Genomic DNA, 12,557 nt, shown 5'->3' on the forward strand with positions numbered 1-12,557 from the left:
CCAGAGTTCTAGTCAGAAGACCTATTGCAAAGTGTAGTAACAGTCTTCCTCACCTGATGCTGCTGAGTCAGGGATGGACGAAATGACTCTGTGGTTCAGAAGGCAAAAAAGGGAGATCCTTTCTTAAGAGGTATTTATTAGAGGTTTTATAACCAGGATCGCCCAGGTCTCAGAGTAAAACCCTTTTACACTATGAGTAGCACACTCTGAAGGTATATAGCTATAAACAACATGAACAGAAAGAGAGATCATAATTGTTTTTGTTCTTCCTTTCTACGTTTCCCAGGCCTGAAGCCTGGGAGAATTCTCTTCAACTGAACTGAGAATCTCAATTCCCTCTTTTCATTTAAAGAGGGAGCTGGTGTTTGTAGTCCTCTGCAGGACCCCCTGCAGGAAGGAGAACAAACACAGCTCAAGAGTCAATCAAAACTTCTAATCAGACATTGGGTCAGATTGGTCGAAGAGATCTCTAACTTGTATTATAAATTCCAAGAAATCAGTTACCAACTCTAGTATAGTAACAAACCATTGTCAGTCTGCCAAAGGACTGGCAGGCTGACTTGTCAAAACCCATTTCCCAGTGTGAGCAGATGCCCACATGGCAGAAAAGAAGGTATTAATAAACATGCACATACCCAAATCAGCCAGACTTGGCAAAATGGGACATCTGTTTCCCACAGCTGCAAACCTTTAGGCCTCTGGGATTATCCCAGCCAGTAAGGTGCAGCAGGTCAAGCCTTAAAACCAATCCTCAAGGTTGGTTTTCATAGAAATTGCTTTTTGCAGGATGTGTGCAGGCTTTTGGCCTGTGCAGTTGTGTCCTGAATAGTGATAAAACTGAACTCGGGTCCAAATTGCATCCTCAAAGTTTTCAAAATAATTCAGCAGAATTGACCAAATTCAGAAACACTTGAGAAAAATGCTGGAAAGCCATGGCAACACTCCTTACTACAACCAGGCTGAGCCTAAGTTGTGACGTTCCAGTCTGATGAATAAATGCCGTCTAAGAATAAATGCCCACGTGTTGCACGTGTTGGGGTTTTTTTTCGGGGGGGTGGGGGGGGGAGTTGTGGGTGGTGTATTTGGTTTTTCCCCAGAAAGGCCAGGGGCTTTTCCCAGCAGCCATAGCGGGTTTCGTGACCGCGGGCTGGGGCGGGGAACCCGCTCCCGGTGGGCGGACCAAGGGCCCCAAACGCGGCCCGCGGGGGGGGGGGGTCTTTGTTTCCACAGCCCGCCCCCAGCACGCGGCGAGGAGCGGCCGAACGCCTCCTCCTCCCCCACTCTCCTTCCCATCTGCCGACTGGTCCATGCAGATGGAAGGAGAGGTTTTTCCGGTAACATAACATTTCACCCTGAAGTTGGCGTTCTTGGCACCACCCACGTCTGCCCAGGACAAGCGGGTCATCCGCGCTCCCTCCAGCGCCTCCTTGCCCCCGATACAAGTGATTGTTGCCCAGTTCCCCGATTCCCGGCCCACCCCCATCCCCCGGGACAGGAGACCCGCGGCAGCATTCCTGGACACCGTTTCTCCCGCCCCGCAGACGGGAGCCTGGGGGGCCGAGGTGCCCCGAGCCCCGGGGGCAGCCCCACAGGGCGAGGGCATCTGCTCTCCAACAGGGAGCTGATCCCAGAAAAGCACTGGGTTTCAGAGTTCGCAGTGTTTAGGCACCGGCAGAGAGGAGGTGCGCGGCGCCTCCGCTGCAGAGCACGCCAGCGTCTCCCTGTCCCCGCCTCAGGAGAGCACGGCTCGGGACCGCCCAAGGAATGGGAAAGGGACACTGGGCTGAAGGAGGCTGGGGTGGTTGCAGGCTCCGATGCAGGCGGCGGAGCGGAGCACGGAACTGTTGCAGGGGCAGCCGGGCAGTAGAGAGAGCAGCGTTCCCCGGCGGATCGCAGGGGCTCTTCCAGCGCCGCATGGCGCGCCACCAGTCCCCGCAAAGCGGGCTGGGGGGGGGGGGGGGGGGGGGGGCGCGGACTCCTCAGCTGCAGAGCCGGCGGCGGCGGGGGGCGCTGGCGCGGGGGGCGGTCGGTGCCCGGCCGTGGGGGCGCGGAAAAGCGCCGCGGCTCCTCCCGCGGGATGTGGCGCCGCGGGCAGCGAACCGGCGGCGGGCGGTGGCTCCAGCCGCTCCTGCGCATGCTCGGGCCGGGGTCGGAGCCGTCCCGCGCCGTGCGGGCCCGGAAGCAGCGGTGGCGGGCGCGGTGCGCGGCTCGGGCCTGCTCTTCCCGAGCCCTTGCGCTGAAGGGCTTTAGAAATGCGTCTCCAGGCAGGCAGTAAAGACCTTGCGACCGCATCGCCGGTGATGACTGCGGTTCGCAAACTATCACCTAGGGATTCCCAGGTCTCCGAACTGAATGCAACCCTCACATCTGCTGCGAACCCGCCATCTCTGGCGCAGGCTCTCCATCAGAGACAGCGAGTCTCATGGGCGGGGTAAAAGCTGTCCACGCGATCAGAACTACTTGTTCATCGCTAGAAAGTTGGTTCCCCTTTTTAAAGGAGAACCCGTCCCTCGGCAGGCATCCACTTCAGGAGACAGTCTGCTGTGTTGGGAAAACCATGCCCACTCAGTCCCCGGCCTCTCGGGGCCGATGCCCACGGTCCGAGCGGGACCAGTCCTCTCAGGAGGACACGGGGCACAGTCAGCGTTACCGCACTCAGGAGGGCAAACGGCGGCCGAGTCATGAGGGGTCTCCAGATCCCTCTGTGCTCAGCCTCCGCTGCGATCTCGGCCGGACCCTCCAGGGTCCCGACCTTCAGCCGAGGCTTGTGATCACCATGCTGAGTCGGGAACGGACGGAATGGCTTTCACACTATTGCTGAACTATGAATAGCACACTCTGAAGGTACATAGCTATAAACAACATGGACAGAAAGAGAGATCATAATTCTTTTCATTCTTCCTCTACGTTTCCCAGGCCTGAAGCCTGGGAGAATTCTCGTCCACTGAACTGAGAATCTCCATGCTTGCCTGTTGTCAAATTCCACAGAAAAGTGTAATTGGTATGTAATTGGTTTTTAAGGAGCAAAGCAATCCTCAACAACTCCCAAGGTCTTTTTACAATTTTTAACCTGTTGTTACTAAATATATACTATGCCATATAACACAGCCTGGTTGTGTATGTGCTTTCATTCCTCAGAGCTTTTCACTGAACAGTGCCTTCACAGAATTGAACTGTTTCCCGGTTTTTAACTTACTTGAATGTATCCTGCTACTTTCACTGGCCAGAAAGGACATGTCTGTGGGGCTTCAGTCCAGACCAGCTTTATCACAGCACTGCAGCCTAGGTGTCTGCTCACCACAGCCCAGGACCCCTGCATGCTCTGTGTATGGTGGGTGCATGGTCTGACAGCATTTCCCTCGCCAGATCATGCTTCAGCCTCTTGGTGGCCAGCACAGGTGAGGTCTGTGTTTGCAGGCTGTCCTCTGCTTACCTCATTCGTGTCCTTGCCTTCTTTTTCTTCCTTTCTGAATACTGTTTAGAAAAGTGCATATAACTGAGGTTACACTGGGTGGGGGGAAAGGTGTGCATGCCTGGAGTAATTTGGAAATACTGAAGTTCTTGAATATTACTTTAGTAAGTTTTCAATCTCACAGCCTCATCTACCATGTATATGTAATATATACAAGACTGTATATATAATAAATGCAAAGAATGTGTCTGTAATACAGACACATGCCCTAACCCTGCCTGGTTTAAGGAGATCAAGCTATGGGTTCAAAAACACACACTTCCTTCACAGGGCTGCAGAGCCACCATGTGTCTCCATGAGGGGAGGGCAGCGGGCCAGCATGGAGCACAACAGCAGCACACACTGAATCTAGAGCACAGGAACAGAATAAAATACTAATTGCAGGAGAAAAAAAAAACACTACCAGTTACTCCAAGGAACAGGTCATGCAGCTTTTATTTAGTTTTTAGCTTTTTGGTAAGCAGGAGGGTTTTCTTTCAGTCAGACCATTCACATATTTGGACAGTACAGATTGCAATAAATTTGATGGAGATCTTGCAACATTAGAAAACTTTTCTCAATATACATCCATTTAAGCAACAGCTTGTAAGTCAGAGCAGGAGTGCTAGAGTCAAGTCTGCACACTGCACTCCAGGTATACAAAGCATTGCAGCAGCACAAGAAATGCCCGTGCTGGGCAAAGTACAGTGTGTTTTACATAGTGCAATCACTTTTAGAGGAGAAACTCTAGGAAGGCCACATCTATTTATTATTTTTTTTTAATTCTGTCAAGTTTACAAATGTGAGGGGGGTAGAAATCAAACCTCTGACTTAATTAACTTCTGTACAGGTAGGTTTTGTGTATAGGCACATGCTTTAGAGAGGAGCTCTGAATCTGCTCTGTAATCACGAGAAAGACATATTGCTTTGTGATTCAGAAAGTGTCATACCATCTCTAACCTTCCTAACACTCTTGGCCAGAGTTGTTAATCCAGCTGTTTTATAGAGTTCCTAGAATACGCTCTTCCCTCTAGTGTAAATCCCCAATAGAGAAATTCAGGTTTCTATTGATAATGATTACAGTTATTCTACATACAGTCATTTGACCATACTAGGCATTGCCTCTGAATACTCCAGTCCACAGTGAAAGCTCGAATTACCAGAGACATGGAGGCTCTTGCTTTTCTGTTACTGTCACTCACCAATATGAAAAAACCCAAGTCAGACAATGAACTGCTACAGCAAAGCATCACTGGTAATATTCACCTACTACAAAAAAAAAAAAACAAAGAAGAGCACTCATGACACTACATGTCACAGTAAGCAAGTTTTTAAAGATACTGCAAAATGATTTGCCCAGTAAAATTTTAAAATGTACACTGTGCTCAATAGTTCAAACTACACGTAAACAAAGAGCAGCTCCCTGCAACAAGGTGTAAATCAAAACATTGTAGCACCAGCTCCCAGCACCAAGGAGTTGCCCACTGACCAGTTCTAATGTACAATGCAATAGTGCTCGCTGAGGTTTCTGCTACACAAGAGCAACTGTGGCACAGCTCTGCCCATTTCTTCCTGACATTCTCTTACCAGGTGTGCACAAATTGCATTCTTCCCTACGGAGAGCAAGTCAGACAACAAGATAGTTACAGTACCAGAAAACACTGACTGGGGAATGGCACCTGAGGGGAAAGTAGGTACTGCATACCTGAACCTGAATAAATGGGCATGGAGGAAACACGATGTAATCTGAGCAATCATCTCCTTAAGAGAGCAGATCTGAAAGGAGCTGCAGACTGCAAAAAAAGAAAACAAGCCTTCTGGTGCTGAAAACCATGAACATGATATTGCCCACACTAATGATTTTATTTCACCATCAGCAAAGCATTTATCCCCAAAAAGTTGTACACATACTGGTCAGATTATGGAGCAGTGCTATCTTCACACTATTAAAGTTTGTTGTTATAGTGGTCAGATTTGTCTTTTGTCAGAGGAGGAGGAAAAAAAGGAGACAGGCAGCAGGGCCACATCACCATATAGCAATTTTACTCCCATGTTAATGCAGATATAATCTTCATAAGTGCAAATTGCTAGAAACCAGCATGACTTGGGCTCTGATAAATGACAGATGATTCCATTTCTTACAAATATTGACAAGTCTAAATTGTTACAGGTTTCCAAAGCAAGAACAGGTTTACGAACAGGAAGGGAATAAAACATTACCACTACTATTAAAAAAATGTGTCATTTCAAACTTCAAACGCTCTTCAAAAACATATCTAAAAAAGATTGTTTTCCTTTTTTTTTTTATTTCCTGGAGCTAAGGAGTGTCCATGCAAAACAATTTTGAGAAGAGCAGTGTTCCACCTGGGTACCAACTAGGCTCAACTTTGTCCCACACAGCTCAGTAAAGTGCTCTCTTGTGCATCCTTTTAGGGAGAAAGTTCTCATTTAAAGTTTGGGAGGCCAAGGTTGCCAGCTGGGGAAGGCATAGTCTCGGTCAATCCATGCTGAGGTCAGAGGAGGAAGGAGTGAAGTTAACAGTACTCTGCCTTTCATAATGCACAGACAACAGACTGCAAGGGAGGAGCAAGCAGAAGCAGAGGTGGGTGTCAGATGAAACCCTGCCCCTTGGAAACCAACAGGAGTTGAACACAGGCCTCATCAAGGGAAGCATTTTGTTGCCTACAGATAACAAACACCAGCACTACTGGGGTAGACACCAGTTAACAGATCTCTACGTACAAAAAATGTGAAAACGAAATATGGTTTTACCTTCTGTGCTGGTGGATTTTCAACAGTTTTTCTGAAGGACAAAGGGGGTCTGAGTAACATTCTTCTGCCTATTTAAAAAAAAAAATCTTGCCCTTGTGTTTTTTATGCTGCACACTTACAAACATTATAGGGCAGATGAGAGGTATTTGCTGATAAAACAACTAATGATCAGCTTAAGAGTAAAAATAATATTAATGGGGAAAAGAATTTAAGGCATTTTTTATTTTGGCCAGGAATGATGCATCCTACAGAGTAATCTTCATTTCCCCACTTGAGTTTTCAGACCACTGCACTTTTTTGTTTTTGTTTTACATGGCACTTTGAAATTTATGTTTTACAAACTTAGTCAAGATTTTCAAGTGTTCTCTTCAACACAAATGCCCTCTCTTGTAGCTCAGGTCTGCTATCTGATGCCATCGTAGACAACGAACGCACGAGGTGCTCTCTGCTTTCCCGTGTCAGGCTTTCCCACTGTTGAGCTTCTGTGCAGATAAAGACAGACAGACATTGGACATGAACACCAGAAAACAAAACAAAAAATTCCAAAAGGACATTGCTTTCCCAGACAGGCTAAAAGAGTGACTGCTTCAACCTTTCACTCACAGTTCATACTGCACTTCCAGGAGAACTCGTCACCTGGCTGCTCAGGTGCATGTGCTGCCTCCTAACAGGGAATTGCACCTCTCTAGACCAGGTGTCATTGTCTAAGCCTGCAATGTCAGACCACAAGGGCCTGAAGAGCCACACGTTTCCCATGTTGCAAATGGCTCATGAAAGAGGCTTGTAAAGTTTTTGCCAGAATAAAGGAAACATGAAATGCATACCAGAAACCCAAAGGAAAAATTTGCTACATAACAACTGCATATGAACCTGAGACCTAAGAAGACCTCACCCTATGAAGACAATTCTGCAAGTCTTGAATACTAAATAATAATGAGAAACGAAACTTGACACTGAAAATGTAAAAATCACTCTTCTGTACTAAGAGGAGCTCCCCCCTCTATGGAGTTTGAACATAACACATGCAGATCTGACAAGACAGTTCTGTGAGCTCCATGTGGGACTCTCCTTGACAAACATTTTCCTCACCAAAGGAAATACTATCCAATGGTACTTTAGAACTTGATATTAACTTCAAGGTCTCTCCTACTTCCAAGTCCCAGCTTCCCCAGAATCACCCAGTACTGCAAACAGAAGGTAAAGTTATCTCTCCAGAGTTCCAGGCCATACAGCCAGGTTCCATCTTTACCAAGCAGTGGCTCTTCCAGGTGGCAAGGAAAAAGTCTCACCTTGTAGTCTGGTGAGCAGCAGTTGTATCACAGACAAAGCTTCTGTTCTTATGGATGTGTAGCTTTTGTTTTCTGAAAGATTTAAAGAAAACAGACAAGAAAACCCAAAACCACATTGAGAACCAAATGCATTAATCTTACAAAAAGCAGTCACCTCTGTGATCTCCAGACCACTTTTGCTAACACAGTTCACTGAGCTCTTGTTTGTGCTGTCAGTCTGCAGTTCCCACTTGAACACTAGGCACATTTGAATGGCAGAAAGTCAGCAACTGGAGGCTGACAACTAAACTAAACCTTGTGCATTGCCTCTGCCAGTACCACAGAGAAATTTGTATTCCTTACATATTTCAGTGGGGAACAAAATGCTGCCATAGCTGCAGGGCGATGGCAGACAACTTCTGTGTGTAACAGAATGTTCTAGTGAGTTGTACTGGTTGGAGACCATACAAAGTTAACAAGCAGGATTAAGTAAGGGTACATAAACCCCATGCCAGCCATCAAACACAAGCTTGTCACAAAAAGTTACTTGGTCTCTGAGCTAAAATCTTACTAAGATGAGGACCCTAGTCCTCATTCCATGAGGACTGATACCTAAAAGATACTTTCTCCAAAGGGGTCTCTGAATTGGTAGCTAGCACTAAGTAAGTGCTGTCTTTTAGGCACATCTGAAACAAGACTACGTGCAGGTACAAGATATGGGGCACTGTTAGAGTCACAGGACAAGTGGGAACACTACCAAAGTAACAGAGAGGCCCATTACTATCAGCATGACACAAGCAGCACTTATATATGGGTGCCCAGCTCCTGTAGAGCACAAACTGCCTCTGAGCCTTGGAGCTTCATGCACTGGCTATCTGAGAAAATTTGGGGTATCTTTTGGATACTATAATCTTGGATACATAATGCATATATATCCAAGAAGTCTGAATGGTGGAGGAGAAAAGCTTGTGTTTCATTAAATCAGGATTGCTTGCTTGTGTTGTGAGAGGTTGCACGGTCTGCTGTCTGCCTCTCCCTGCCCTTGCAGAGCTCTCTTGCACCAGAGGAACACACTTCTCTCCGAACTGCACCCTGCATGCTGCTCTCTTGAACACTGCAACTTCACAGTAATCCCTACAGTGCAAGGAATGGCTAAATGTTACCTCTGACAACCTCTGCTTATTCTGCATTTCTTCTACCACACAAACCCCCAGAGGAAAACGGTATTACAAGCAATTCATCACCCATCACAAATCAGGAGAAGTCCATTTACCTAAAGAATGGGTGATAGAGGAACAGGTTTCCAACAGTATTTCTGTCAAAGCCACAGGGTCAGAGTGCTCCTCATCAAACAGCATTAGCCTGTCAAATACAAAAACAGTCAGGCATCCTGCATCACTGGGACAGAAGTTTGCTCAACTTCTCCATTCATTCAGTGTCATCAAATTCATAGAACAATTTCAAGCAAGAAAGAGAAGACAAGTGGACTGCAGAAAAAAGAATTACCCTTGAAAGTAGGCATTCATGGCTTGTAGCACTCCAAGCTGCACTTTCCATGTGCTGAGTTTCAGACGGTCACACATTAACTTACAAAACTCTTGGCGATAGCAACCTACAGGAGAACAAGCACATACATCACCGTATTACCACATGGAAAGGCAGAAGGAAACGCTCATCTGTCTCCAAAGTGCTCCTCAACAAGTGACATCAAGCATTTAATCACTGCATATGACCAAGTCAACATCCTGTAACAACTGACCCTGAAAATATTCACCACATCAACTCACTCATTACAAATGCTGGCAGACGAAACAGCTGCATTACATACTCTGGCATGCTAATAAAAGCAACCTTTTCCCAACCCTCTCCAGGTATTCCCAATTCTTGTACTAGCTTTGTTGCAAATGTAAATGTGAGCAGCAGAATTAGGCTTCTTTTCATTAGAAAAGCCACCTCACTCATTCTGCTTATCTATAAACTCAGAACATTTTCGTGAAGTGAATTTAAGACAACAGTAAAGATTTTTCCCAATGATGGGTTATTTTGCATGAAAGCAGTTGGGGCAGCTATCTCAATGAAGATCCTCACAATCTGCCTGCAGCAAGATCCTTCATCTTCTCCTGCACTTTTCTCATTCTCATGTGATCTCCAGGTCCTTCCCTTCTGCTTTTCATTTTAAGAAAAAATAGTTTGTTCTGCATGTCATCAGCTGACTTACGCTGTGTCTCCAGGCTCCTCGGCCAGGCTTTGCCCAGGGTCTCAAAGGCACAGATCAGGGACTCCATCTGAACCTCTTTCTCCCTCATGTCCTCATCCTCTTCATCATGCTTTGGAAAAGCTGTTCCCACGCTCTCCAGAGAGTTCTGCAGAGGCCACGGGGGAAGGTGTGACTGACAGAAGGACGAGGGTGGGCTAGGCACACCCTGCAGTGCAGCTCAGTTCCCTGCAGCCGCACACACCTGCCCTCGCGCTGCCAGGGCACAACGGGCTCTGTGGCCTGGCACCCAGCACAGTGCCTGTGCTACACCAGTCCCACCCCCAGAGCTGCAAGGCTCTGCTGATACTAAACACAAGCACTCTACACAGCTTCCCAGGAGCCTTTTGCTGCCTGTAGAGCAGTCAGGAATTAACTTTTCAAGTGGTAACAGGATAGTGGGGCAGGACTCTGTCTAAAGAACAGTTGGGCTAATTCAGAATTTGGGCAGCACAGGTAGAACCACCCCAGGGCTCACCATTGTCTGGTATTCAGCCCCACCAAAGATCTGGCTGTGTGGGGAATCTCTCATATCATCAGCCCTTTGGGCAGAAGTCTGGCATGCAGCCAGCATCACTGGGACTATCACAACTTGGGTGTTCTGCTTTGAAAGAGAGAAAACTCAAGAAGTTGAACTGTCACCTTCTTTATCATGGGGAAGATGATATCAGCAAGTTCCTGGAACCGGTCTTCCTTTGTTGCCTGCAGCACCTCAGCTGCACAGCGCAGTGCCACCATCTTATACTTCAGGTTTTCTTTACGACATTCTTTCAGGAGAGCCTGGACAACATCTGTGATGGTGGGCTGATGTGGCACTGACTTCTGCAGCTCTGCACTGAAATGCAAGGCACATGGACACCATCATGTTAATCTCTTCCCAAAATCCACTGTTCCCAGAGAGGAATTAATTCCTGTGTCCAGGCACTCAGTCGCCTACCAGTAATTGTAACAGGGGTCCTTCTCACTGTTTGTCTGCTCCCCCTTTTTTATTCTCTTATTTTCTCATACACTTCCAAGGCACTTACACCCTCACTACTCTTTTACTTCTTCCTCTTTTTCCCATTTAAGGTCTCAATCTTCCCCCTTCGTCTCTGCTTTCCTCTTAGCAATTGTGGCCTCTCAACATCCTCCTCTTCCTCTCTAAATCAACCATTTACTTCTGTAGGTCTCTCTGAAGCATCACTTGCTTCTCATATAAGAGGAGCTCCTCACTTGCTCTCTGCTGATGAGAGGTCAGGATGGTGATGACAAACCTTCTATAATATCTCCTTAGTACTCTATGTGCAATAACACTACACAACAACCTCCCTTTTGAGATCTCAGATCCTGAGGGTACCACCTCCTTCAAGCCACTTACCTGCACGCAGAAACAACACTGGCAATGGCCTTTAACAGCTCCTCCTGCAATGACAGAAGAGACATCACTGAGAAGTGCCACAGAGTCAAAATGCACAGTCCTGCTGCACAGGGCAAAACTTTGTGCTCTTCTGCAAGGGGCACTGGGGACACATGCCTGTGACACCAGTTCGGAGAAGCAATGCCTATCTATCTCTTGCCACTCCTCCTGCAGAGGACTTAGCCTTCAATCTGCACAGAACTGGCAGCAGAAAGGGGCTGTGCACATGCTAGTATCCCTCCAGGGTAGAAATGGTGCAGTGGAATTTGTCTAAGTGGGAACCCAACTCCAAAGCATTCTGAATTTCACCTACCTATCTTCCCAGTCATTTCTGTAGCTGCTAAATGCAGGACAAAAGGCAGACTACCTGCATCAGCATTCTTATTGTGCTGCTCTGGAGCAGAGAACATTGCATTTCCTGACTTAAGGGCTGCACGCTGCTGGGCTCACAGCCAACCATGAGGTGACAATTCCTTCTTTACCTTCCCAGTCCAGGTTCTCCCTGGCAGGCCTTGCAGCAGTGCAGAGAGCACCATTCCCAGATGTGGCGGTACAAGGGAGCTGGTCTGTTTAGCAATTGATGCCATGGCAGCTGCTCCCTGAGCTTTCATCTTCCAGGACTGGGACTGCAGAGCCTTCTGGGTGATGGATATTAACTCCTGCAAATACAGTCTGATCCCACCTTGAGTACCTGCATATCAAATGGAGGAAAACTGTAATTTTGCTACAAAACAAACATACCTTTGATCTTACTAAAAAAAATAATCCCAAAAACAACAAAAACCACCACAAGTGAACAAGACCAGTGCTACCGTGGAAAACAAAACCAACCAGTTATAGATCTCTTGGGTTTTTTGCTATGAGATACATCAGAAAGGTCTAATGCAGGCAAAAGCATGTAGAATTCCTCCTAGCCTGGTTGAAGGTGGGTTCTTTTCTAGGTGCTCCAAACATACAGTCTTTTTTGAGTATTTAGACACAGAGCTTATGTCAGTCCTTCCATATAGCAGACACTAGACATTGTGTTAGCCTGTTTCTAAGGAATACAATGTCTTTTTTTTTTTTGTCTTCCAAGAACAGATCACTAGAAAACCTTTTCCAGCTCCTTTCTCAGACTCCTGAAAAATCATCTGAGGATTGAGGAACCAAATCTGAAATCTGAAAGAGTCAGCAAGACAATACTGTAATGTATCCAGATCTTCATCTATAAAAAGAACTGCACTTCTATAGCATAAATTCATTCATTGAATCTAAAACCAGAGGTATTGTCACAGAGATCTCCTGAAGAGAGAAAGGGCAAAGCCCCTGAAACTTTGAAGTGAGCAGCAGCCCTATATATAGTGGGCATATAAGACTGGCATAAAAATTTCCGAAGATGTCTAGTTATCTGCACGATCAGGGCCGTATTACAGTGGC

At 46.7% G+C, this 12,557-nt stretch overlaps 1 protein-coding gene across 4 annotated transcripts in view; it reads right to left on the bottom strand.

Moving 5' to 3' along the window:
- Positions 1-3,882: 3,882 nt before the first annotated feature.
- The window catches only part of ECPAS (Ecm29 proteasome adaptor and scaffold), a 57,859-nt gene continuing 49,184 nt past the window's right edge, over positions 3,883-12,557 (bottom strand). For all 4 annotated transcript variants that reach the window (XM_063180510.1, XM_063180509.1, XM_063180511.1 and 1 more), the window contains 8 exons: positions 11,624-11,832; positions 11,103-11,146; positions 10,388-10,580; positions 9,710-9,854; positions 8,998-9,103; positions 8,765-8,853; positions 7,513-7,584; positions 3,883-6,705 (listed from right to left, as the gene is read on the bottom strand). In XM_063180510.1, coding sequence (XP_063036580.1) covers positions 6,566-6,705; positions 7,513-7,584; positions 8,765-8,853; positions 8,998-9,103; positions 9,710-9,854; positions 10,388-10,580; positions 11,103-11,146; positions 11,624-11,832 — 998 coding nt within the window. In that variant the 3' untranslated portion in view covers positions 3,883-6,565. The remainder of the gene's footprint in view (positions 6,706-7,512; positions 7,585-8,764; positions 8,854-8,997; positions 9,104-9,709; positions 9,855-10,387; positions 10,581-11,102; positions 11,147-11,623; positions 11,833-12,557) is intronic.

This window comes from Melospiza melodia, chromosome Z (assembly GCF_035770615.1).
Source record: "Melospiza melodia melodia isolate bMelMel2 chromosome Z, bMelMel2.pri, whole genome shotgun sequence".
Taxonomy (NCBI): domain Eukaryota; kingdom Metazoa; phylum Chordata; class Aves; order Passeriformes; family Passerellidae; genus Melospiza; species Melospiza melodia.